This window comes from Scyliorhinus canicula, chromosome 11 (genome assembly GCF_902713615.1).
Source record: "Scyliorhinus canicula chromosome 11, sScyCan1.1, whole genome shotgun sequence".
In the NCBI taxonomy this organism is placed as follows: domain Eukaryota; kingdom Metazoa; phylum Chordata; class Chondrichthyes; order Carcharhiniformes; family Scyliorhinidae; genus Scyliorhinus; species Scyliorhinus canicula.
The window spans coordinates 146,101,963-146,126,922 of NC_052156.1; the positions used below are offsets into that span (position 1 = coordinate 146,101,963).

The 24,960-nt window shown below is 48.6% G+C and overlaps 1 protein-coding gene and 1 non-coding gene across 8 annotated transcripts in view; one reads left to right on the forward strand and one right to left on the reverse strand.

The window, feature by feature from the left end:
• Positions 1 to 24,960, reverse strand: part of LOC119973469 (thymidine phosphorylase) — a 151,846-nt gene that overhangs the window by 104,692 nt on the left and 22,194 nt on the right. For 6 of the 7 annotated variants that reach the window (XM_038811670.1, XM_038811672.1, XM_038811671.1 and 3 more), the window contains exons 3-5: positions 13,983 to 14,149; positions 11,686 to 11,888; positions 8,773 to 8,871 (exon numbers count right to left, since the gene is read on the reverse strand). In XM_038811670.1, the coding sequence (XP_038667598.1) occupies positions 8,773 to 8,871; positions 11,686 to 11,888; positions 13,983 to 14,118 (438 nt within the window). In that variant the 5' untranslated portion in view covers positions 14,119 to 14,149. The remainder of the gene's footprint in view (positions 1 to 8,772; positions 8,872 to 11,685; positions 11,889 to 13,982; positions 14,150 to 24,960) is intronic. The other variant, XM_038811673.1, reaches the window with a different exon arrangement.
• Positions 12,721 to 12,793, forward strand: trnak-uuu. The gene has a single exon. It is a non-coding gene; the product is annotated as a tRNA-Lys (tRNA).

Below are 24,960 nucleotides of genomic sequence, written 5' to 3' on the forward strand. Positions count from 1 at the left end.
ATGTCATCTGTGTGAAGTGCACCCAACTCCAGCTCCTCAAAAACCGTGTTAGGGACCTGGAGCTTGAGCTGGATGAACTTCGGGTCATTCGGGAGGCAGAGGTGGTCATAGATAGGAGCTTCAGGGAAGTAGTTACACCAAAGACTGGAGATAGATGGGTAACTGTAAGAGGGACTGGGAAGAAGCAGTCAGTGCAGGGACCCCCTGCAGTCGTTCCCCTGAGTAACAAGTATACCGTTTTGGATACTTGTGGGGGGGACGACTTACCAGGGGTAAGCCATGGGGTATGGGCCTCTGGCACGGAGTCTGTCCCTGTTGCTCAGAAGGGAAGGGGGGAAAGGAGTAGAACATTAGTAATTGGGGACTCAATAGTCAGGGGCACAGATAGGAGATTTTGTGGGAGCGAGAGATACTCACGTTTGGTATGTTACCTCCCAGGTGCAAGGGTACGTGATGTCTCGGATCGTGTTTTCCGGGTCCTTAAGGGGGAGGGGGAGCAGCCCCAAGTCGTAGTCCACATTGGCACTAACGACATAGGTAGGAAAGGGGACAAGGATGTCAGGCAGGCCTTTAGGGAGATAGGATGGAAGCTCAGAGCGAAAACAAGCAGAGTTGTTATCTCTGGGTTGTTGCCCGTGCCACGTGATAGTGAGACGAGGAATAGGGAGAGAGAGCAATTAAACACGTGGCTACAGGGATGGTGCAGGCGGGAGGGATTCAGATTTCTGGATAACTGGGGCTCTGTCTGGGGAAGGTGGGACCTGTATAGACAGGATGGTCTACATCTGAACCTGAGGGGCACCAATATCCTGGGGGGAGATTTGTTAGTGCTCTTTGGGGGGGTATAAACTAATTCAGCAGGGGCATGGGAACCTGGATTGTAGTTTTGGGGTACGGGAGATTGAGAGTATAGAGGTCAGGAGCACAGATTTGACTTCGCAGGAGGGTGCCAGAGTTCAGGTAGGTGGTTTGAAGTGTGTCTACTTCAATGCCAGGAGTATACGAAATAAGGTAGGGGAACTGGCAGCATGGGTTGGTACCTGGGACTTCGATGTTGTGGCCATTTCAGAGACATGGATAGAGCAGGGACAGGAATGGTTGTTGCAGGTTCCGGAGTTTAGGTGTTTTAGTAAGCTCAGAGAAGGGGGCAAAAGAGGGGGAGGTGTGGCGCTGCTAGTCAAGGACAGTATTACGGTGGCAGAAAGGATGCTAGATGGAGACTCTTCTTCCGAGGTAGTATGGGCTGAGATTAGAAACAGGAAAGGAGAGGTCACCCTGTTGGGAGTTTTCTATAGGCCACCTAATAGTTCTAGGGATGTAGAGGAAAGGATGGCGAAGATGATTCTGGAAAAGAGCGAAAGTAACAGGGTAGTTGTTATGGGAGACTTTAACTTTCCAAATATTGACTGGAAAAGATATAGTTCGAGTACATTAGATGGGTCGTTCTTTGTACAATGTGTGCAGGAGGGTTTCCTGACACAATATGTTGACAGGCCAACAAGAGGCGAGGCCACATTGGATTTGGTTTTGGGTAATGAACCAGGCCAGGTGTTAGATCTGGAGGTAGGTGAGCACTTTGGAAACAGTGACCATAATTCGGTGACCTTTACATTAGTGATGGAAAGGGATAAGTATACCCCACAGGGCAAGAGTTATAGCTGGGGGAAGGGCAATTATGATGCCATTAGACATGACTTAGGATGTGTAGGTTGGAGAAGTAGGCTGCAAGGGTTGGGCACACTGGATATGTGGAGCTTGTTCAAGGAACAGCTATTGCGTGTTCTTGATAAGTACGTACCAGTCAGGCAGGGAGGAATGGGTAGAGCAAGGGAACCGTGGTTTACCAAAGAAGTGGAATCTCTTGTTAAGAGGAAGAAGGAGGCCTATGTGAAGATGAGGCGTGCAGTTTCAGTTGGGGCGCTTGATAGTTACAAGGAAGCGAGGAAGGATCTAAAGAGAGAGCTAAGACGAGCAAGGAGGGGACATGAGAAGTCTTTGGCAGGTAGGATCAAGGAAAACCCAAAAGCTTTCTATAGGTATGTCAGGAATAAAAGAATGACTAGGGTAAGAGTAGAGCCAGTCAAGGACAGTGGTGGGAAGTTGTGTGTGGAGGCTGAGGAAATAAGCAAGATACTAAATGAATACTTTTCGTCAGTATTCACTCAGGAAAAAGATAATGTTGTGGAGGAGAATGCTGAGACCCAGGCTATTAGAATAGATGGCATTGAGGTGCGTAGGGAAGAAATGTTGGCAATTCTGGACAAGGTGAAAATAGATAAGTCCCCGGGGCCTGATGGGATTTATCCTAGGATTCTCTGGGAAGCCAGGGAAGAGATTGCTGAGCCTTTGGCTTTGATTTTTATGTCATCATTGGCTACAGGAATAGTGCCAGAGGATTGGAGGGGAGCAAATATGGTCCCTTTGTTCAAGAAGGGGAGTAGAGATAACCCCGGTAACTATAGGCCGGTGAGCCTCACGTCTGTTGTGGGTAAAGTCTTGGAGAGGATTATAAAAGATACAATTTATAATCATCGAGATAGGAATAATATGATTAGGGATAGTCAGCATGGTTTTGTGAAGGGTAGGTCATGCCTCACAAACCTTATTAAGTTCTTTGAGAAGGTGACTGAACAGGTAGACGAGGGTAGAGCAGTTGATGTGGTGTATATGGATTTCAGTAAAGCGTTTGATAAGGTTCCCCACGGTCGGCTATTGCAGAAAATACGGAGGCTGGGGATTGAGGGTGATTTAGAGATGTGGATCAGAAATTGGCTAGTTGAAAGAAGACAGAGGGTGGTGGTTGATGGCAAATGTTCAGAATGGAGTTCAGTTACGAGTGGCGTACCACAAGGATCTGTTCTGGGGCTGTTGCTGTTTGTCATTTTTATAAATGACCTAGAGGAGGGCACAGACGTTTGGGTGAGTAAATTTGCAGACGACACTAAAGTCGGTGGAGTTGTAGACAGTGTGGAAGGATGTTGCAGGTTACAGAGGGACATAGATAAGCTGCAGAGCTGGGCTGAGAGGTGGCAAATGGAGTTTAATGTAGAGAAGTGTGAGGTGATACACTTTGGAAAGAAAAACAGGAATGCGGAATATTTGGCTAATGGTAAAATTCTTGGCAGTGTGGATGAGCAGAGGGATCTCGGTGTCCATGTACATAGATCCCTGAAAGTTGCCACCCAGGTTGATAGGGTTGTGAAGAAGGCCTATGGTGTGTTGGCCTTTATTGGTAGAGGGATTGAGTTCCGGAGCCATGAGGTCATGTTGCAGCTGTACAAAACTCTGGTACGGCCGCATTTGGAGTATTGCGTACAGTTCTGGTCGCCTCATTATAGGAAGGTCGTGGAAGCTTTGGAACGGGTGCAGAGGAGATTTACCAGGATGTTGCCTGGTATGGAGGGAAAATCTTATGAGGAAAGGCTGATGGACTTGAGGTTGTTCTCGTCAGAGAGAAGAAGGTTAAAAGGTGACTTAATAGAGGCATACAAAATGATCAGAGGGTTAGATAGGGTGGACAGTGAGAGCCTTCTCCCGCGGATGGAGGTGGCTAGCACGAGGGGACATAGCCTTAAATTGAGGGGTAATAGATATAGGACAGACGTCAGAGGTGGGTTTTTTACGCAAAGAGTGGTGAGGCCGTGGAATGCCCTACCTGCAACAGTAGTGACCTCGCCAACATTGAGGGCATTTAAAAGTTTATTGGATAAGCATATGGATGATAATGGCATAGTGTAGGTTAGATGGCCTTTAGTTTTTGACTTCCCATGTCGGTGCAACATCGTGGGCCGAGGGGCCTGTACTGCGCTGTATCGTTCTATGTTCTATGGTGCGGGGTGGGGAGGAGCACCGAGTGTCATTATACGCAGATGACTTGTTGCTATATGTGGCGGACCCAGTGGGGGAGAATGCCGGAGGTGATGAAGATCCTTAGGGAATTTGGGGGCTTTTCTGGGTACAAGCTCAACCTGGGTAAGAGTGAGCTGTTCGTCGTGCACCCAGGGGATCAAGAGGAGGGGATTGGAAGGCTCCCACTGAAAAGGGCAGGGAGGTGCTTTCGGTACCTGGGAGTCCAGGTGGCTAGGACCTGGGGGGGCCCTTCACAAACATAACCTCACTAGGCTGGTGGAGCAAATGGAGGAGGAGTTTAAAAGATGGGACATGTTACCGCTGTCGCTGGCGGGCAGGGTGCAGTCCGTCAAGATGACGGTGCTCCCGAGGTTTTTGTTCCTGTTCCAGTGCCTCCCCATCCTTATCCCGAAGGCCTTTTTTAGGAGGGTCAACAGGAGTATTACGGGATTTGTATGGGCGCATAGGACTCCGAGGGTGAGAAGGGTGTTTTTGGAGCGGGGCAGAGATGGGGGGGGGGGGGGGGGGGGGGGGGGGGGGCTGGCGTTGCCCAACCTCTGTGGGTACTATTGGGCTGCCAACGCAGCGATGGTGCGTATGTGGGTAATGGACAGGGCAGGGGCAGCATGGAAGAGGATAGAGATGGCGTCCTGCGTGGACACAAGCCTGGAGGCGCTGGTAACGGCACCGTTGCAGCTCCCTCCAACGAGGTATACCACGAGCCCGGTGGTGGTGGCTACCCTCAAAATTTGGGGACAATGGAGACGGCATAGAGGGGAGGTGGTGGGCTCAATGGAGTCCCCGATACGGGGGAACCACCGGTTTGTTCCAGGGAGCATCGATGGCGGGTTTCTTGGCTGGCACAGGGTAGGTATTAGGAGGTTGAGGGACCCGTTTGTGGATGGGAGGTTTGCGAGCCTGGGTGAGTTAGAGGGGAAGTTTGGGCTCCCCCCGGGGAACATGTTTAGGTACATGCAGGTTAAGGCGTTTGCCAGGCGGCAGGTGGAGGGGTTCCCTCTTGCTGCCCCCACGTGGGGTACAGGACAGGGTGCTCTCGGGGGTGTGGGTTGGAGGGGGGAGGATTTCGGACGTATACCACGTCATGCAGGAGGTGGATGAAGCCTCGGTGGGGGAGCTGAAGGGTAAATGGGAAGAGGAGCTGGGTGAGGAGATTGAGGAGGGGACGTGGGCGGATGCCCTGGAGAGAGTGAATTCCTCCTCTTCCTGTGCGAGGCTTAGCCTCATACAGTTCAAGGTGCTGCACAGGGCCCACATGACCGGGACTAGGATGAGTAGATTTTTCGGGACCGAAGACAGGTGTTCTAGGTGCTCGGGGAGCCCAGTGAACCACGCCCATATGTTTTGGGCATGCCCAGCGCTGGGGGAATTTTGGAAGGGGGTAGCAGGGACGGTGTTGAGGGTGGTGGGATCCAGGGTCAAGCCAGGCTGGGGACTCACAGTTTTTGGGGTTGCAGTGGAGCTGAGAGTGCAGGAGGCGAAAGAGGCCGGTGTTCTGGCCTTTGTGTCCCTAGTAGCCCGGCAGAGGATCTTGCTTCAATGGAAGGATGCGAGGCCCCCAAGCGTGGAAGCCTGGATCAATGATATGGTGGTGTTCATCAAATTGGAGAAGGTGAAATTTGCCCTGAGCGGATCAGTACAGGGGTTCTTTAGGCGGTGGCAGCCTTTCCTGGACTTTCTGGCAGAACGGTAGGGAAATAGGCCGGCAGCAGCAGCAACCAGGCTGGGGGGGGGGTTTGTTGCGGGGGAGGGGAGAAATGTGTATATGTGTTTATTGAATATGCCAGGTGCTTATCAATTTCTTCTTTTTCTAGTTACTGCGAGGGGGGGGGGGGGGGGGGGGGGGGGTTGGTTTTGGGGGTTATTGTGTTTTTTTCTTTTTGTTGTTGTTAATACGGTTTTCTTGTTGTTATTTTATGTTTTCGATATGTTTTTGAAAATCTTAATAAAAATTATTTTAAAAAATATATATATTCTCAATAACCTTCCCCCCATATCCTTTGACCCTCTTCGCTCTCAGTGCTATATCTAACTACTTGTTGAAAACATCCAATGTTTTGGCCTCAACAACTTCCTGCGGTAACAAATTCCACAGGCCACCCACTCTCTGGGTAAAGAAATTTCCCCTCATCTCTGTCCTAAATTGTCTACTCCGTATCCTCAAACTGTGATCCCTGGTTTTGGACACACCCACCATCGAGAACATCCTTCCTCTGATAAGGCCCTGTATAATTGCAGCAAGACATTGCTGCTCCTCTTGCTTATGCAGGCCAACATACCATTTGCCTTCTTTATCGCCTGCGGTACCTGAATGCTTACCTTCAGTGACTGGTGTACAAGGACACCCAGGTCTCATTGCACATTCCTCGCTCCTAATTTATGGACATTTAGATAATAGTCTGCCTCCTCGTTTTCGCCACCAAAATGGATAACCTTGCATTTCTCCAAATTATATTACATCTGCCATCCATTTGTCCACTCACTCAACTTGTCAATTACACTGAAGAATCTCTGCATCCACCTTACAGCTCACCATCCCCCCGCCCCCCCCCCCCCCCCCCCCCCCCTGCAACCTGGTATCATCTGCAAATTTGGAGATGTTCCATTTTGTTCCCTAATCTAAATCATTAATAGGGCGGTACGATGGTGCACTTGTTAGCACTGCTGCCTCGCTGCACTAAGGACCCGGGTTCAATCCCTGCCCCGGGTTACTGTCCGTGTGGAGTTTGCATTTTCTCACTTTGTCTGCGTGGATCTCATCTCCACAACCCAAAGATATGTCGGGTAGGTGGATTGGCCATGCTAAATTGCCCCTAAAAAGAATTGGGTACTTTAGATTTTAAAAAATGATAATCAAAATCATTACTATATATTGCGAGTAGCTGAAGTTCTAACATCAATCCCTGTGATACCCCAATAGTCACTGCCTGCCAATTTGAAAAAGACCCATTAATTCCTACTCTTTGTTTCCTGTCTGCCAACCAGCTTTCTATTTCACCCTTGTATTTAACACTGTGGACATGACATCTGCAAACCCCAGCCAGAATCCCCTAAGCTTTGGACATGTCCAGAACATGTGGACAAGGTTCGCTGGTCCTCCCGCACACTTTGCGCACCTGTCTTCTACACCAAAGAACCTGCTCATCCGGGTCACTGTCATGTGATCCTGGTGAATGACCTTGAATTGTTTCAGGCTGAGCCTGGCAGATGTTGTGGATGCGTTGACTCTACTCAATGTGTCCGCCCATAGACGCCCATGTCCTCTATCTCTCCTCCCAACTCCTCTTCCCACTTGCGATTCAGTTCCCCAGTCTGTGTCTCCTCTGACCCCATAAGTTCCTTGTAAATGTCGAAGACCCTCCCTTCTCCCACCCACCCTCCAGAAACTACCCTGTCCTGTATCCCCCTTAGTGGAGGAGTAGGAAGGTTGAAACCTGCCTGCGTAGGAAGTCCCGCACCTCCAGGTACCTGAATTTGTTTCCCCTCGCCAATTCAAATTTCTCCTCCAGCTACCTCAGGCTAGGAAAGCTCCCCTCTATAAACTTATCCCCCATCCTCTTAATCCCTGCTCTCTGCTATCTCTAGAACCACCGTTCATCCTTCCCGGGGCAAACCGGTGATTATTACAAATTGGAGTGCAAACTGATGCTCCCTCTGCTCCCACATGCCTCCTCCATTGCCCCCAGACTCTCAGGGCCACCACCACCATGGCGGGAACGGCAGAGGCGCCGTTATCAATGCCCCGAAGCTGGTGCTCTGACATGAAGCCGCCTCCATACGCTCCCATGCGACCCTCCCCCCACCAGCCACCCTGATCATGGCTATATTCGCCGCCCAATAGTAGTTAGTGAAGTTTGGTAGCGCAGCCCGCCCTCTCCCCGGCTCCGCTCAAGCATCCCCTCCTTACTCACAGGGTCATGCCCGCCCATACAAAGCCAGTGATCACTTTATTGACCCGTTTAAAAAAGGACCGTGGGATAAAGATGGGGAGACACTGGAACACAAACAGGAATCTTGGGAGGACCATCATCTTCACTGTCAGCATTGTCCCAACTAGTGACAGCAGGAGCGCGTCCCAGCGCCGAGATTTTGTCCTTCATTTGGTCTACTAGTCGGGTCAGATTTAATTTATGCAGCCGTTCCCATTCCCGCGCCACTTGGATGCCTAGATACCTAAAGCTTTCCCCAACCACTCTAAACAGCAGCTCCCCCAGTCGCCTCTCCTGTCCCCTCGCCTGGACCGCAAACATCTCACTTTTCTCCATATTTAGTTTATACTCTGAAAACTGGCCAAATTCCCCCAGAATCCTCATAATTTCTTCCATCCCCTCTGCTGGGTCCGATACATACAAGAGTAGGTTGCCTGAGTAAAGTGAGACTGTGCCCGGGGGTGCCACCAATGGGGTCTGGCCCGTGATCTGGGCCCACCGATCGGCAGGCCGGCCACTCCCCCACTGGGCCTACTCTGTTGCACGTCCAGCCCCAAAACCCCCGCGCCATGTTGCGTCGGGGCCGGCACGTTCCGTAAAGCCACCGCGCATTGCGCGGGTTGGTGCATTGCTACTGCGTATGCACGGGTTGGAACCTCCCCCAGTGCGCACCAGGATGTGAGGCTGGAGCGGCATGAACCGCTCCAGCGCTGTGCTGGCCCCGCTGTGGGGGCCAGAATCGCTAGTGCCCGTGCCCATTTCGTGCCGCCGTGAAACGCGACGGTGTTCACAACGGCGCGGACACTCTGTCCCGCAATCAGAGAATCACGCCAAGGGAGTTCTGGAAAAACTCAACAGGTCAGTCAGCATCTGTGGAGAAAGAAACAGAGTTAATGTTTTGAGTCGCATATGACTTGTTCAGGATTGAAATTACGTGGCCCTTTGGTCACTCAGAACCTTTTCAAACATTTGATACCTGCTCTGGGCTCTGTGTAATGTTAAATCCCGGGATAGATTCCAGCTTGTCCAGTGTGCCCCCTGTGTGTCCAAGTCCTCGACCACTGATCATTGGGACCTGCAGACCAGCAACATCAACTTGGATATTAAATAAAAGTAAAAGAACTTGCATTCCCGTAGCAAAAACCACAAGCTCAAAATGTCCCAAAGCCCTTCACATTCAATTAATTTGTTTTTGCAATGTAGGAATTTCCACACAGAAAGATCCCACAGACATCAATTGGCTATAGAAACAGATTTCCTGCTTGTTTAACTATTTGTTGAGAGATACATGATGGACAGGACAACGGAGATAACTTCCCCGCTCTTTGACTAATGCTGTGGGTTCTATTACATCCCCCCGGGAGCTAGGGCTGAACATTTCATCTGAAAGGTGGCCCAAAGGCGATAAAGTGTGCTATCTCTAAAACACACCTGGAACATTTTTAAAATTCTCCTATGGGCTGGTAAAGCCCATATCTAATTGCCCAGGAAATGAGTTGCTTGCTGGGCCATTTCAGAGGGCAGTTAAGTGCCAACCACTCTACTGCGGTTCTAGAGACACATGTCGGCCAGATCAGGGCAGGATGGCAGATTTCCTTCCCCAAAGGAAATTAGTGAGCCAGATGGGTTTTCACAATAATCAATGATAGCTTTCCGATCACCCTTCCCGAGGCTTGCTTTCAATTCCAGATTTTTATCAATTGCATTTTAAATTCCACCATCAGTCATAGAATTTTGTCATAGAATTTACAGTGCAGAAGGAGGCCATTTGGCCCATCGAGTCTGCACCAGCTCTTGGAAAGAGCATCCCACCCAAGATCAACACCACCCTATCCCCATAACCCAGTAACCCCACCCAACACTAAGGGCAATTCTGGACACTAAGGGCAATTTATCATGGCCAATCCACCTAACCTGCACATCTTTGGACTGTGGGAGGAAACCGGAGCACCTGGAGGAAACCCACGCACACACGGGGAGGATGTGCAGACTCCGCACAGACAGTGACCCAAGCCGGAATCGAACCTGGGACCCTGGAGCTGTGAAGCATTTATGCTATCCACAATGCTACCGTGCTGCCCATGTTGGTATTTAAACCCATGTCCCCAGACCATTAACCTGGGCCTCTGGATCGCAACCCCAGTGACATTACCACTGAGCCCACCAGCTCCCCACTGAACATGTACCAGGAGAGTCAACGTTTGACTGCCAATGCCTCCTTAAGACTTTCTCAGAGAATGTGGATTATTTTTTGGCTATGTTGACATTTCCTCCTCCTGGTCACATCCCTGAAATTGTTTTATTTTTCTTCACTCGACCTTCCAGAAGCCTCTCACTCCAATCCTGAGGTCAGGCTGGTCTTGAACCCAAACTATACGCTCCCTGCTTCACAAGAGGTACTCGTTTCCAATTTCTCCTCCCCTCGAGCAACTAAGGGAGGGGCGACGGCCTTTAGCTCCTCGAGTCACATTCCCGCCTTTGACCCATGTCCCTCAAAACTTCTGGTCAGCAAAAAACCGAGAAATCTCAGATTTAAAATGAGCATTTGGTCCAGCATCAATTGCCAATTGCACAAGAGAATTCCAAACATCTATCACTTTTTTGTGTGTACAAATGTTTTCTAATTTCCCTCCTGGAAGTCTGTCTCAGTTTTTTGGCATTGCCTCTGGTCTGAAATTGACCAATCAGCAGAAAATAATTTCTCTCTATTGACCCTACCTATTCCCTTAACATCTTCAAATCTTCAGTCAAATCACCCCTTAACCAGCTACATTTGAGGGAATACAATCTCCCTTGCTCCTATTCTCATGAAGTTGTTGACCACTTAACTCCCTTCCTGGACTTTCACAGATATTGTTGATGGTTCCTTCCTCTCAGGTCCCTGTCCCTTTCCAATATCTGACATCATTGTCCCTCTCTAAAGACTTAATCCTTGACAACCCCGCCCCCACCTTGAAAACCAACGACATCTCCAAACTTCCTGTCTTCCCCAAAGTCTTTGAAAATATACAAATCCATTCGCATGTTTGAATCCTTGCATTTAGGTTTCTGCCCTCGCTACAGTCCCAAAACTATTCTGATCAAAATCACAATTGGCATCCTAAGTGACAGTGGTAAACCAGCCCTTCTCACTTTCTCAACCAGCCTGCAGCCTTTGACATAGTTTTTTTACACCATCTCCTCCAATGCCTCGCCACTGCCATTCTGATAAATGGGACTTGATTTGTTTTGTTGCATTCCCAATTATCTAGTCATAGCCGCAAAATCAGTTGCAATGGTGTCTCTTCCCGCTCCCATTCCATTATCCCCGCAGTCCATCAGATATCTATCTTGTACGTTGCATTTCTCATTGAAATCCAAATATGTGACATCAGGTTCCCCTTGCACTTTGATGATACCCAGCACCACTTCTCCATCACTTCCCAACCTCTCCACTGTCTCCAAATTGTAACACTGCTTGTCTAACATTTAATTCTTGGTGACTCGATCATTTCCTCCAGCTAAGTATTGGAAAAACTGAAGTCATTATCTTCGGTCCGCAATACAAACTCTTCTCCCTACCCCCACCAACTCCGTCCCTCTCTCTCTGATAACTCGCTGGGGCTGAACCAAACCCTTTGCAACTTTGCAGCACTAACTGACCCAAAGTTGAGCTTCTGACCCCATATCATCTACAACACTGAGGCCATCTACTACCACATCTGCGACGTTGCCCATCAGCACCCTGTGTCAGACCCACTGCTGTGAAAAACCTCATCCATAATCATGTTCCCTCCAGATTCTTCTTGCCAGCCTCCTACCTTCCATCCTCTCCAGCCTTTAACTCATCCAAAAGCCTGCTACTCAATCCTAAGTCAACCCATATGCCTGGAGTCTCTGTTTTCCTTACCTTGCAGCCACAGGCAGCCAATGCTGGTGCTAGGATGAGGCTGACTTTGTCCCCAACTCCTCCTGTTGAATGCTTGTCAACTACCAACCCTGAAAAATCCTTTGGCCATTGCAGGACGTTACCAGAATTTTTCATCTCTTTGGTCAGATTCATTGTCTCCTCCTTTGTCATCCCCTGCAAGCGAATTGCCATCAGCATGGCACCTAACAAAAAAATCATAGGAACCGGTTACAGGCAATGCAACCAAGCCCTTAAAAGCATGGCTATTGGGACTGTGCGAAGTTGCTGAAGATCAACATCACTGAGTCAGGACTAACGCAGGCTGCAGATGTGCACCTCACTCAATGTCTGGGCAGTGTTGGATTTATCCATTGCAAATCATCCAGAGTTCCACTCGGGTGAAATAGGTGAGGTGCCAATGAGATCTGCAGCATCAGCCTGAAGCCAAGGCCAGCACATGTTAATCTAGCAGACTGGGCAGAATGTCCAGATCCATTTGCAACTCCTCAGATATTGAACCAGTCCATGTCCAAAGGCCTGGACAATATCCAGGTTTGAGTTGACAAGCAGCAAGTAACATTCGTGCCACATGAGTGTCAGGCAATGACCATCCCCAACAAGAGAGAATCTAACCATCGTCCCTTGACATTCAATTGTATTACCATCGCCAAATTTCCCCATTGTCAACATCCTTGGTGAGGATTCAAGGAAGGTGCTGAGGATTTAGAGGAAGGTGGTGAGAATTTGAGAAAGGTGCTGAGGATTCGATGTTCTTTGACAGTACATAAAGATCGCAATTTTTGGACTGGAGAGATGGTGGGGGCTCCCTCTGCTTCTGTAGGGGGAGGCCAAGCTTTGGTTTCCTCTGTTCCATCTCCCTAATATTAAAATGAAATTAAAAACTAGAGTGTCTACTCTATTTTAACTCCAATTTCTGGGTGCAAGTTGTCTGAAGCAGTGCTGTATATCTGTGCCTATGCACCAAAATGGCCCAGACATGCTATTTGAACACATGGTCATTATTGCATTGAAAGAGCCCGGATAGCTCAGTTGGCAGAGCATCAGACTTTTAATCTGAAGGTCCAGGGTTCAAGTCCCTGTTCGGGCGATGCTATATGGGTGGCATGGTGACACAGTAATTAGCACTGCTGCCTCACAGCTCCATGGTCCTGGGTTCAATTCCAGCCTCGAGTGCCTGTGGAGTTTGCACTTTCTCACCATGTCTGCGTGGGTTTCCTCCAGGTGCTCCTGCTTCCTCCCATGGTCCAGAAATGTGCAGGTTACGTGGATTGGCCACGCCAAATTGTCCCTTAGTGTCCATAAGGTTGGGTGAGGATACGGGGATAGGGTGGAGGTGTGGGCTTAAGTAGGGTGCTCTTTCCAAGGGCCTTTGCAGACTCAATGGGCCGAATGGCCTCCTTCTGCATTGGAGGCATTCTGTGATTACCTCCCTAAAAACACTGTGGCTGTACCCAGACCACAGGAATTGCAGCAGTTCAAGAAGACAGCTCAAGGGCAATTAAGGTGGGCAATATCCAGGCGACACCCTCACAATTGACTCCCCTGGGGGGCTGGCTGGCCCCCTCCTGTTGTGATTTAACAAGGTCTAGGGTTGAATGGTCTCCTATTGTTCTCTCCGGGAGCCATTGGATGTCATTTAAGAAAGTGAACTTGGTTGATTTAATAATAATCTTTATTATTGCCATAAGTAGGCTGACATTAACACTGCAATGAAAATCCCCTAGTCGCCACATTCCAACGCCTGTTCAGGTATACTGAGGGAGAATTCAGAATGTGCAAATCACCTAACAAGCACGTCTTTCGGGGCTTGTGGGAGGAAACCAGAGCATCCGGAGGAAACCCACGCAGACACTGGGAGAACGTGCAGACTCCACACAGACAGTGACCTAAGCCGGGAATTGAACCTGGGACCCTGGCGCTGTGAAGCAACAGTGCTAACTACTGTGCTGCTGGGTAGCCCCACTCCCACCTCACTTTCCACTCCCACCTCATTGGTTCAAATGCTGATTGTCGTTCTCACTGTTCTTCTGGTTGAGATCAGTACAGATCGATTATTGGTGATATCTAAGACTGGGCTGGACTGGACTGAAGTGGACTGGACTGGACTGGAATGCTGTGTTTGGCTAGATGCCACACTGGGCAGTACACACATTCAAGACATCAGAATAATTCCATTGTATTCTGGGATGAGTCACACACTTGTCACACTCCAAATGTCACATGTACACATTTCGGACCATTAAGAATGAAAGAGAAAAAGCCTCTGGAAGTGTTACCTATCTGGCTCTCTTGGATGGTTTGCTTTGTTACACCTTGCACAAAGTAACCGATTTCTTCAGCACTCAAATCCATTTTATCTCGTTTCTTCCCAATGATTTCTGGGACATTAGCGTGTGGCTGGCTGGTGCACATTTCCTTTGTGTTTGCCTGAAAATGAAGACACCTGTTCAGAATAAGAAAGAACGATCTTAATGAATTATTTGTTTGGTGGAGTACAAATATTGCTTTGCTCAAAGATTTGGAATGGGAATCACTACAGCAAAGGAGGGAGCAACACAGACTGACTGAGGCCTGCAAAATATAGACTGGACTGCTGGAAATGTACAAGTACCTTGTGCCCCTGACAATGACAAAACAACACTTAGTCACCCATACAAACTGCAAAGACCATGGGCAGGATCCTCTGCTTCGCCGGCAGCACACTCAAACCCGCGGATGTCACGACGCGTGGGTTGCCCACAATGGGAAACCGCATTGGCCGGCTGCTGGGACAGAGGATCCCGCTTGCGGCAGGGGCGCACCGCACCAGAAAACGGGTGCGGTGAGAGGGAGAATCCCGCTCCACTTGTTGCCAAGACAGTGGAACAACAATCTTTCTTCACAAGGACAATCCCACAATGGAATGAGCTGCCAAATGAAATAGTCACAGCCTCATCACTGGAAACCAACAAAATCCATCTTTAGATTATTTCCATTTGTAAGTTTTCACTATCAGGAGTACCATCTCAACAGGTCTTGGCAGGTTTAACCAGCGTCACCCATACCAATGTTGGTGGAATACAGATATCAGTCTGTGATGCTGACACAAACTGGAGCTAAAGCAGAAAGTAATTGGAGAAAGATCTAAATGGCAAAATATCCTTTCACCAGCTCTTGTTTACCAAAGGAGATTTCAATCAGGTCTTAGCTCCCTGCTCGATGTTCTCTGTTTGAGGAAACGCAGCCCTGTTTCAGACCTCTCAGCACCTTTCTCCAGAACTATTTCTGCCTTCTTTCGTAAAGAGTCCAAATCATCATGAGCTCTGTTTTTGTCTTCAATCTCATTGATTTTAAATTCCAAAATTAATTCACGATTTTTATCTTATTTCACAGAATCATGGAATCCCTAGTGTAGAAGGAGGCCATTCGGCCCATCGGGTCAGTACAGACCCGCTGAAAGAGCACTTCACACACGCCCACTTCCCTGCTCTATCCCAATAACCCCTTAACCTGACTGATACGAATCGACTATTTCCTGATAGATCTGATAGGTAAAAAGGCTATTTTAATATAAATATAAAGGCCCAGTTTTAATACCCATTTTAAAATGAGGATTTCAGCACTCATAACCTCAGGTTATGACAAAACACACAGCTTCAACAGGGACACAAGAAGCCTGACGCATGCATAAACTAATTGGAGATACAAAAACAACATTTTCACTAAACAAGATGAAAAAGCTATTGTTCTGATAAACATCTTTTCAAAGACAGTTTGACATTAAGAAATGAGCTGTACCAGTAATCAGATCAAGGCCAAGTAAGCACCATCACAATATGGAGGCACCATTGTCCAGAATGTGGATAAAAGCAAAGTCAACAGAAAACCAGTAGAAACCAGTCTTAATAAAAGCACAGAATCGCATTCCATAACATACACAAATATTCAAACATGAAACATTCAGAACTTATGTAGCACATTAAGGATTGACAGTTAACCATCGAATCAAATGTATTTGATTCTAACCCAAACCAATTAGGATGACATAGAGGTGTAGATAGATGGCTCAAGACTGACAAGATTTCTTTTAAACATGATGGTCTGTGCGGCCATCTTTATTCTGGGATTATCCTATACTTTGACCTAACTATTCGCTATCTCTATTTTCATATTTTCCTTTTCCACTCTAACTCGTGAAGTAAATGCAAGCTGTTTTGCCGTAAGCAAGAACCCATTTCTGTATTATTTTGAAAGTTAAATTGTGTACAAGTTAGTTCTCTTTAAGTCCTTTTGCTAGCCGGACTTTATTGAGAATAGATTTAAGTTTCTCCTAATTGTAATCAAATAGAGGCAATAAAGATTCTTGTTTGCATCCGAGAAGTTTAACTCAAATTTCTACTGAGTTTTAGTTTTGCAAGACTTCACTAATTCCGCACGGTAGATCTCTTCAATTCCCTACAAATCCCTGGACACTAACGGGCAGTTTAGCATGGTCAATCCACCCAACCTGCAAACACTTTGGACCATGGGAGGAAACTGGAGCACCCAGAGGAAACCCACGCAGACACGGGGAAGAAGCGCAAACTACACACAGACAGTGACCCAAGCCGGGAATGAACCCAGATCCCTGGCACTGTGAGGCAGCAGTGCTAACCACTGTGCCACTATGCTGCCCCTCACTCACCATTATCTACACACTTCCCTGCATATTTTCATTTTAAGTATATTTACCTTTCTTTACTCCTGTTTCACACTCTGATTACTTTGTAGTTCTTTTCTATCAGACTGCGTCTTCTTTGCTTATTCTCCTAGCCTCGGGATAATATTTTACACTAGCCGGATTTTCCAGTCCTGTTGAAGTCCACAAACTTTTGAATGTCTCCCCGCATTTTACAGCCCAGACCCCACCATGGTGAGGCGTAATGGCTCCCCGCATTTTACAGCCCAGACCCCCACCATGGCGAGGCATAATGGCTCACCGCATTTTACAGCCCAGACCCCACCATGGCGAGGCATAAAATGCTGCACTTGGATATTCACTGTGTAGCCATCTAAGATGGACACCAGTAACACAAAATGGAAGACTGCAAAGAATACAGGGAAAAACAGACATGGTCAAAAGCAAACAGCTTTCAGAAGCTTTCAGCATTGAGACACTTGCAAAAACCGGTTTCCCGACAGCTGCAGAGTTCAGGCAGTGCTGTTAATGGGAAAACAGTTTACATACTAATGAGGTGGTACCGGGACAGTCCCGGGCACAATAGATACACTCAAGTATCAATCGATACTTTCAATAGAGAAGCAGACACGATGGAGCCAGCGAAACCAGGACAATGAGTCCTAAGAACCGCCCCAGCCATCAAGGAACGACCCTAGGATAGGGGGGTTCAAATCATATCGATTGGGGAAAGGCCCAATCGATCCCCAGCAGGTGAGGAAGCCTGCCCCAAGGGGCACGGACCTCCTGGGACCTATAAAAGAAGGTCTCCTGTCTCCGGCCTCCGACTCCAGCCTCCAGACTCCTGTCTTTTACACCAGCCGTCGAGCAGCAGCCATCGATAAGTAAGTGCCAAACGACGATCGCTACCTTGACAAAGGCATTACTTATACCCGTGCCGACCAGTAGTAACAAGAAGTTGCAGACCAGAACGGAATGAAGGCCTTGTTCCCTGACCTTGCCTGTTCCTTCTTAGATAAGTATTAGTCGTTTAATGGTAGAAGTAAGTTAGCGTGTGCATGAGTATTTATTATAATTGTTATAATAAACTCTAACTGTTTGGACTTACTAATTGGTGTATAGCTTTATTGCTTTGAACTTGACCTTGATACTTGTGACGGTGTCTCTTACGGCACCTGGTGACTCCAGAGCACTAGAAGAGAAACAGAGCCAAGCGAGTGTTAAGCACACTTCCTCTGCTGGAGGAGTGTTAAACACACTAACTCAGAACGAGCAACATTTAGTGGCGAACTCTGACGGGACTCGATTAGAAGTGGCACCCCCACTCCGAGAACACCCAGAAATTTGAATTGGAAATCTAATTGGGAAAAAGGAAATATCACAAGTGTTCAAGGAGTTCAAATCAATAACGATAATTTGGAAGTGTGTTTTGTGCATGCGTAACTAACAGGGTTGTAAGGTTAAACTGAGAGATTTTTGTGTTGCGACAAACTGTTGGTAGTTTTTTTAAGCAGAACATAGCAAAAGCCTTACCCGTCTTTTAAAACATTACCAGAACATCCCCTGTTCCAAATTAAGACAGAAGGAGGAAATGGCCATGCAGGCAATGGAACGCCTCATGAATCCAGAGCAACTGGAAAGGGATCCACAAATGGAACCTTAGCAGCCTGACGGAGGAAGTTAAAAAGGACCTGCAAAGATGGAACACACTCCCGCTCTCCCTCGCGGGGAGAGTTCAGACGATCAAAATGAACGTACTGCCCAGGTTCCTCTTCCTGTTTAGATCCATTCCGATCTACATCCCCAAGGCCTTTTTCAAAGCGCTGGACAAACTCATCATGGCGTTCGTATGGGGGGGTAAAAATGCTAGGATCCCAAAGAAGGTCTTACAAAAAACAAAAACCAGGGGAGGGCTAGCCCTCCCGAATCTACAATTCTACCACTGGGCAGCAACAGCCGAGCGAGTAAGGGGATGGATCCAGGAGCCAGAAGCTGAGTGGGTGCGTGCGGAGGAGGCCTCCTGCATGGGAACCTCCCTCCGGGCCCTCGCCACGGCAGCACTCCCATCCCCACCCAAAAAACACTCCAGCAGCCCAGTGGTGACAGCCACCCTCCAATCCTGGAACCAACTGCGGCAGCAACTTGGCCTGACCAAAATGTCGAACAGGGCTCCTATCTGCAACAACCATAGGTTCACACCAGCACTGACTGACGCCACCTTCAAAAGGTGGAGGCAGGACGGGGGGACACTGACAGTCAGGGACCTATACACGGACGACAGGAACGCAATACTGGACGAACTGACAGAGAAATTTCAGCTAGCTGGGGGGAACGAGCTACGGTACCTGCAGCTCAAAAACTTCCTACGAAAGGAGACAAGGACGTACCCACAACTGCCACGACAGACACTACTGGAAGACCTACTGGACGCAAGTATCCCAGAGAAAGGGAACTGTAGTGACATGTATGACCGACTGGTAGATAGGGACGACACCGTACTGGACGCAACAAGGAGGAAATGGGAGGACGACCTGGGGATGGAGATAGGGTGGGGACTCTGGAGCGAAGCACTGCATAGGGTCAACTCCACCTCCACGTGCGCAAGGCTCAGCCTGACGCAACTAAAAGTGGTACATAGAGCCCACTTAACAAGAACCCGTATGAGTAGGTTCTTCCCGGAGGTGGAAGACAGATGTGAACGGTGCCAAAGAGGCCCGGCCAACCACGCCCACATGTTCTGGTCTTGCCCCAGACTCGTGGAGTACTGGACAGCCTTCTTCGAGGTTATGTCCAAAGTGGTGGGAGTGAGGGTGGAGCCATGCCCGATAGTGGCGGTCTTCGGGGTTTCAGAACAGCCAGATCTATTCCTGGGGAGGAGGGCGGACGCCCTTGCCTTTGCCACCCTGATCGCCCGCCGTAGAATCCTGTTTGGCTGGCGGTCAGCAGCACCGCCCAGAGCTGCGGACTGGCTGTCCGACCTCTCGGAATCTCTCCAAATGGAGAAAATCAAATTTGCCATCCGAGGGTCGGACGACGGCTTCCACAGAACGTGGGAGCCATTCATGCAACTGTTCCGGGACCTATTTGTGGCCAATGTACAAGAGGAAGAATAGTCGGGGGAAGGTAGCGGGAGGGGGGGGGGGGGGCTACAGGTTCGGTACGGGGGTTCGATGGCTAGCTAAGGCCCAAAACCAAACTAAATAAACATGTTGAGGGGGGGGGGGGGGGGGGGGGGCGCAGTTACTACTACGAAGATGCTTACCTGTAAATATGTATGTTAATTTTTGCGTGTTTGTTTTTTTTTTCTCTCTCCTAACAATTTGTAATTTGTTCAATATAAAATATGAAAACTGAATAAAAACATTTATAAAAAAAAAAAAATGAATCCAGAGCAGTTCTTGGTCGCAGCGACCAGCAGTAGCAGAGTAGGCCAGTGTCCCGTGTGGGAGCTGGAACTCCGCAAGTATCTAAAAGGGAAAGGATGGCCCCTTTGGAATGAGTTTAGTATGAATGAGGAGACAGGTCCCGGGAGTATAGGACATACTTGGTGGGAGAACCTCTCTCAAATTCATAAGAAAAATCTTAGTAAAGCACGCAAGCCGATGGCAATCGTGTCCTGTTTGGCACAGTTGCGAGGCACTGAGGAGGTCGTTCGGACGCTCCGAGCAGAGTTAGAGGAGAGAAACAGAATGAGTAAAGTGGATGTCAGGGACATCGAAAAGGAAAACCTCGAGCTAAGAGGGAAGCTGGCAGAGAAGGGTAGAGAGGTAGATGATGCCAAGAGGGCACATCAGTCGTGTCTAGCCCATCTGAGCAGTTCCCAGACCCAATATGAAAAAGCCTATCAGGATGTGCAACGAGCAGTCCTGATACGAGATGAATCAGAAAAGCAGGTAGAGGCATTGCAGAGGCAATGCTCTGACCTAAAGGCAGCTTTAAGAGCACTCCATGCTGCCACCACTGAGCAAAGACAGAGCACAGTGGACCACGCAAAGTGTAGGAAGCAGATTGCGGAGCTGCAATCGCTGCTTTCAGTGCAGAATGGGTTCCAAAGCACCTTTGGAACACAGTTAGATGAGGAGAATGCCCCAGATTGGCAGGAGACCGCGCAGCGCTATGTTCAGGGAACATGTGCGCCAGCAGCGCAGCAGAAAAGGAAAGCACCCCAACCCCCCACAGATCAGATAGCACCCGCACCTATGAACCCAGTCACCACCCAAAGAAAGGCAACCACATAAGGCGCACCCGACATCACCTACACCACCCCCTTAACTATAACACAACTCAGGGACGCGTGTGAGAAAATCACTCCGTTTCTCCCCACCGCAGACCCCCACCAATTTTTCGCTAAGGTAAAACAGCAGGCTACCATGTACTGCCTGGATGAAAGAGAGCATGTTAAGCTCACTGTTTTGAGCTTAGACCCGTCAGTAGTTGCAGCCCTCCCCGACCCACAGAACGTTGGAGGAGGCACCCTTGAAGAGATGCATACATCCATTTTAGATGCGATAGGATATAATAGAGGAGACCCAGTCGAAGGCCTAAATAAATGTAGGCAAAAGAGGACAGAGCACCCCACAGCATTCGCAGGAAGGCTGTGGATCCATTTCACTGCCGTTTCTGGCGAATTAGACCGAGCGCATTTAAACCGAGACAACATGGTTAAATGGACCCGCACCATAATCTCCCATGCCACAGATGCAGAACAGAATGCTTGCAATAGTTATGACCCCTCAGAAGAGGCCCATAATGAGAAATGGGTTCTGAAAAGATTGTCCCGCGCTTGGGAACAATCTGTTCAGGGCAAAGTTAAAGTGAAGACCCCAAAGGAAGCTCAGGCTGCAGCGGATATTCAGGCAGTGAGAGCGCACCAAAACCTCGCATGGGTAAACGAAGGGAAGAACAGCCCTTCACAGAAGTCGCAGGAATGCTACAACTGTGGTCAATTAGGCCATTTTGCAAAAGAATGCAATGCCCCACAGAGATCACAGAGAGGCCAGCAGACAGGCACTCTGAACAGGAATAGAGCGAAGCCTATCCATAGTATAGGGATACAGTCAGGACAAACCAATGTGGACGGAACGGACTGACGGTGTTCGGGCTCCCCCACTTGGGTCTGTGACACCCTCTGGGACCAATCCGGAAGGCCAGTAGTCACAGCAAAGGTTAGAGGGAAGAACATAGATTTACTTTGGGACACAGGAGGGTCCCGCACCACAATTAATTCCACCATTACAGCACAGGCAGACACGTGGCCGACCACATCCACAATTACACTCAGCGGATTTACAGGTCACTCGCAGCAGGGACACATTACAGCCCCCATAGCAATTCAGCTAGGGAACATCTCCACCAGACACCCCGTTGTTTTAGTTAATCTGCCCCGCACAGCAGAACACATACTGGGTATTGATTTTATGAATGCCCATAGCCTGTCGTTCGATCCAGTAAACCAGTGTGTCTGGAGAATGGCAAAGTCAGACAGAGCACCCGCTACTCTCACAGTAGGAGAGTATGCGAATCGGATTAGCACAGTAGGCGACTATTGTTTCGACTTGACCATGCTTAGTACAGACAGACAAGTTAGGGCAGTTCTAAACCGACACAGGACAGCATTTGCCAGTCACCGGCACGACTGTGGCAGAATGACTGGACATGTTCAAGTTACCGGACCTGACCCCAGACCACAGAAACAGTACCGATTTCCCCTAGAAGCAGAGGGAGAAATTGGAAAAGTGATAGAAAGCTTATTGGAGCAAGGGGTACTTAGGACAGTAGCCTCGACCAATAATGCACCTATTTGGCCAGTGAGAAAGCCCGACAGATCATGGCGCCTGACCATCGATTATCGGGAACTCAACAAAGTAACCCCAGCAGTAGCCCCCACGGTAGCAACAAGTCCCGAGACCATGCTCAAACAGGGACTCCACTCAAAATTTTTCACGGTTTTGGACATTAGCAATGGCTTCTGGTCAATCCCATTGGCAAAGGCGAGCCAGTACAAATTTGCCTTCACATTTAAAGGACAGCAGTATACGTGGACATGCCTCCCACAAGGATTCCACAATTCCCCCTCCATTTTCCACCGACAGCTGGCAAATGGTTTAGCAAAATTTTCCCGCCCCGAATGTCTGGTACAGTATGTGGACGACCTATTACTGCAGCCAGATACCAAGGCAGAGCACATTACGCTTCTGGCCGAGCTCCTGGAACTTCTGAACTCAATCGGATGTAAAGTTAACCCCAGGAAGGCCCAAATATTAGAGAACAAAGTGATGTATTTGGGTACAGTCATCACGCACGGCAAATGCGAGATCGAATTCAAAAGAATTGAATCGATTGTCAAATTGCCCCTTCCCCAAAATGTTTCAGCCCTCCGGTCGTTTTTAGGACTGGTTGGTTACTGTCGGAACCATATCGATGGCTTCGCGACAAAGGCAGCCCCACTCTCAGACCTCCTTAAGAAAGGAGCCCCATGGGAATGGCTTCCGCAGCATACAGAGGCTGTGGAAGAATTAAAGAAAGCCCTTAGCGCAGCACCCGCGCTACAAGTCCCAGACCAACTCTCCCCCTATGCAATAGAGGTAGCTAGCACAGATCTGACCCTCTCGGCCGTGCTCCTCCAGGAACGGCACGAGCAGCTACAACCCGTGGCTTATGCCTCACGACTTTTAGACCCCGTAGAACAAGGATTTTCAGCCTGCGAGAGGCACCTCCTAGCAGTTTTTTGGGCAATTCAGTACTTCTCGTACATTACCGGACTCAATCCCATCACCATTTTGACCGAGCACACCCCCACACAGTTACTTTTAGACGGTCGACTGAAGGACGGTTCAGTGAGCCAGATAAGAGCAGCTAGGTGGACGTTACTGTTACAAGGACGGGACATAACAGTTAAACGGACCAGGACACACACATTTTTAGCAGACAACCTCCAGTATCCAGGACAACCCCATGAATGTGAGATTGTAGCACCCCTACACAACACAGGACCCTTCATAGCAAAGACACCCCCCAGAAAGATAGGAAATTCAAGCCAGAGCCCCCAGCACACAGACACGTGTGCCCATTGAAAATATATGTGGACGGTTCATCCACAGTTTTAGATGGAGAACGCATCACTGGATGCGGGATCTATGTGGAGGATGCCCAGGGTCGCGCACTAGAGGAAATTTCTTTAAAATTACCGGGTCACTTAGGCACGCAAGCAGCAGAGCTCGCGGCCATTGCATATATAGTGGACCACCCAGATTTGTTCCACAGCCCGGCAGACATATATTCGGACAGTTTATATGTTGCAACAGCTTGACCGATTTTTTACCCCTGTGGAGGACACGAGGTTTTGTCTCCGCAGACGGGAAGCCCCTTCAATCAGCCCCATTACTCCGCCACATCCTAGACAAGGCAAAGGATAGGACTTTTGGCATAATTAAAGTTAGGAGTCACCATAGGTCATCCCCCCCTGGAAATGTAAAAGCCGACGCACTGGCAAAAGCAGGTTCCAGGCGAGGTCACTTTTGGACACCCCCAGCTAGCGCACCAGCTAGCGCCCCTGTGAGTGCAGTTCAGGTCTCACAGACAGATATTAAAGATTTAGTTGAAGCACAGAAACAGGACAGAAATCTCAGGGAAATTATTAAAGGAAACTTTGTGGCCCAATATGAAAGGTTCAGACACGCTTTGACCACACATGAGGGTGTGATCATTAAAGACAAACTGTATGTGGTTCCTGAACAAGATAGGAATCAAATGATTGCCTTATTCCATGACAGTCATGGACACCAAGGGATCGACCCGACCACAAGACACCTCAGACAACTCTGTTGGTGGCCAAACTTACGAAAAGATGTCTCACACTACATAGAAAATTGTCTAATTTGTGCACAAAATAACCCGGAGAGGTACTCAAAGAAGGCACAACTTAGCCATACTCGCCCAGTTAATGGCCCCTGGACAAACCTCCAGATCGATTTTATAGGACCATTGCCCCCTTGCAGGAATGGCTATAAATATGTTCTGGTAGTTATAGATACCTTTACCAAATGGGTAGAGGCATTCCCTTCACGAACCAACACAGCAAAGACAGCTGCAAAGATCCTGACCCACCACATCTTTACGAGATGGGGTCTCCCCAGATGTATAGAGTCAGATCAGGGATCTCACTTCACAGGACGGGTCATGAAGAACGTCCTGACCATATTCGGCATAAAACAAAATTTCCACATTGCATATCACCCCCAGTCAAGCAGGATAGTATAACACATGAATCGGACCCTAAAATCGACCCTTAGGAAAATGGTACAGAAGAACAATTCGACTTGGGATTCAGTGCTCCCATTCACACTAATGTTCATCCGCAACACGGTTTCATCATCCACAGGATTCATCCCACACACACTCATGACCGGACGCCCTATGAAAGGGACAGAATTCCTTTTAGGACTGGACATGACTAGCCCCGAAGTGACGGCCCTCACACATGAGAAGGCAGTCAAAGATTTAGTTGAGGCTGTGAGGTCTGCATAGTTAGCAGCCGCAGTAAACCTAGGCAAGTGACGAAAACAGAGCACGGCTTGTTTTAATAAAAATGTACACCC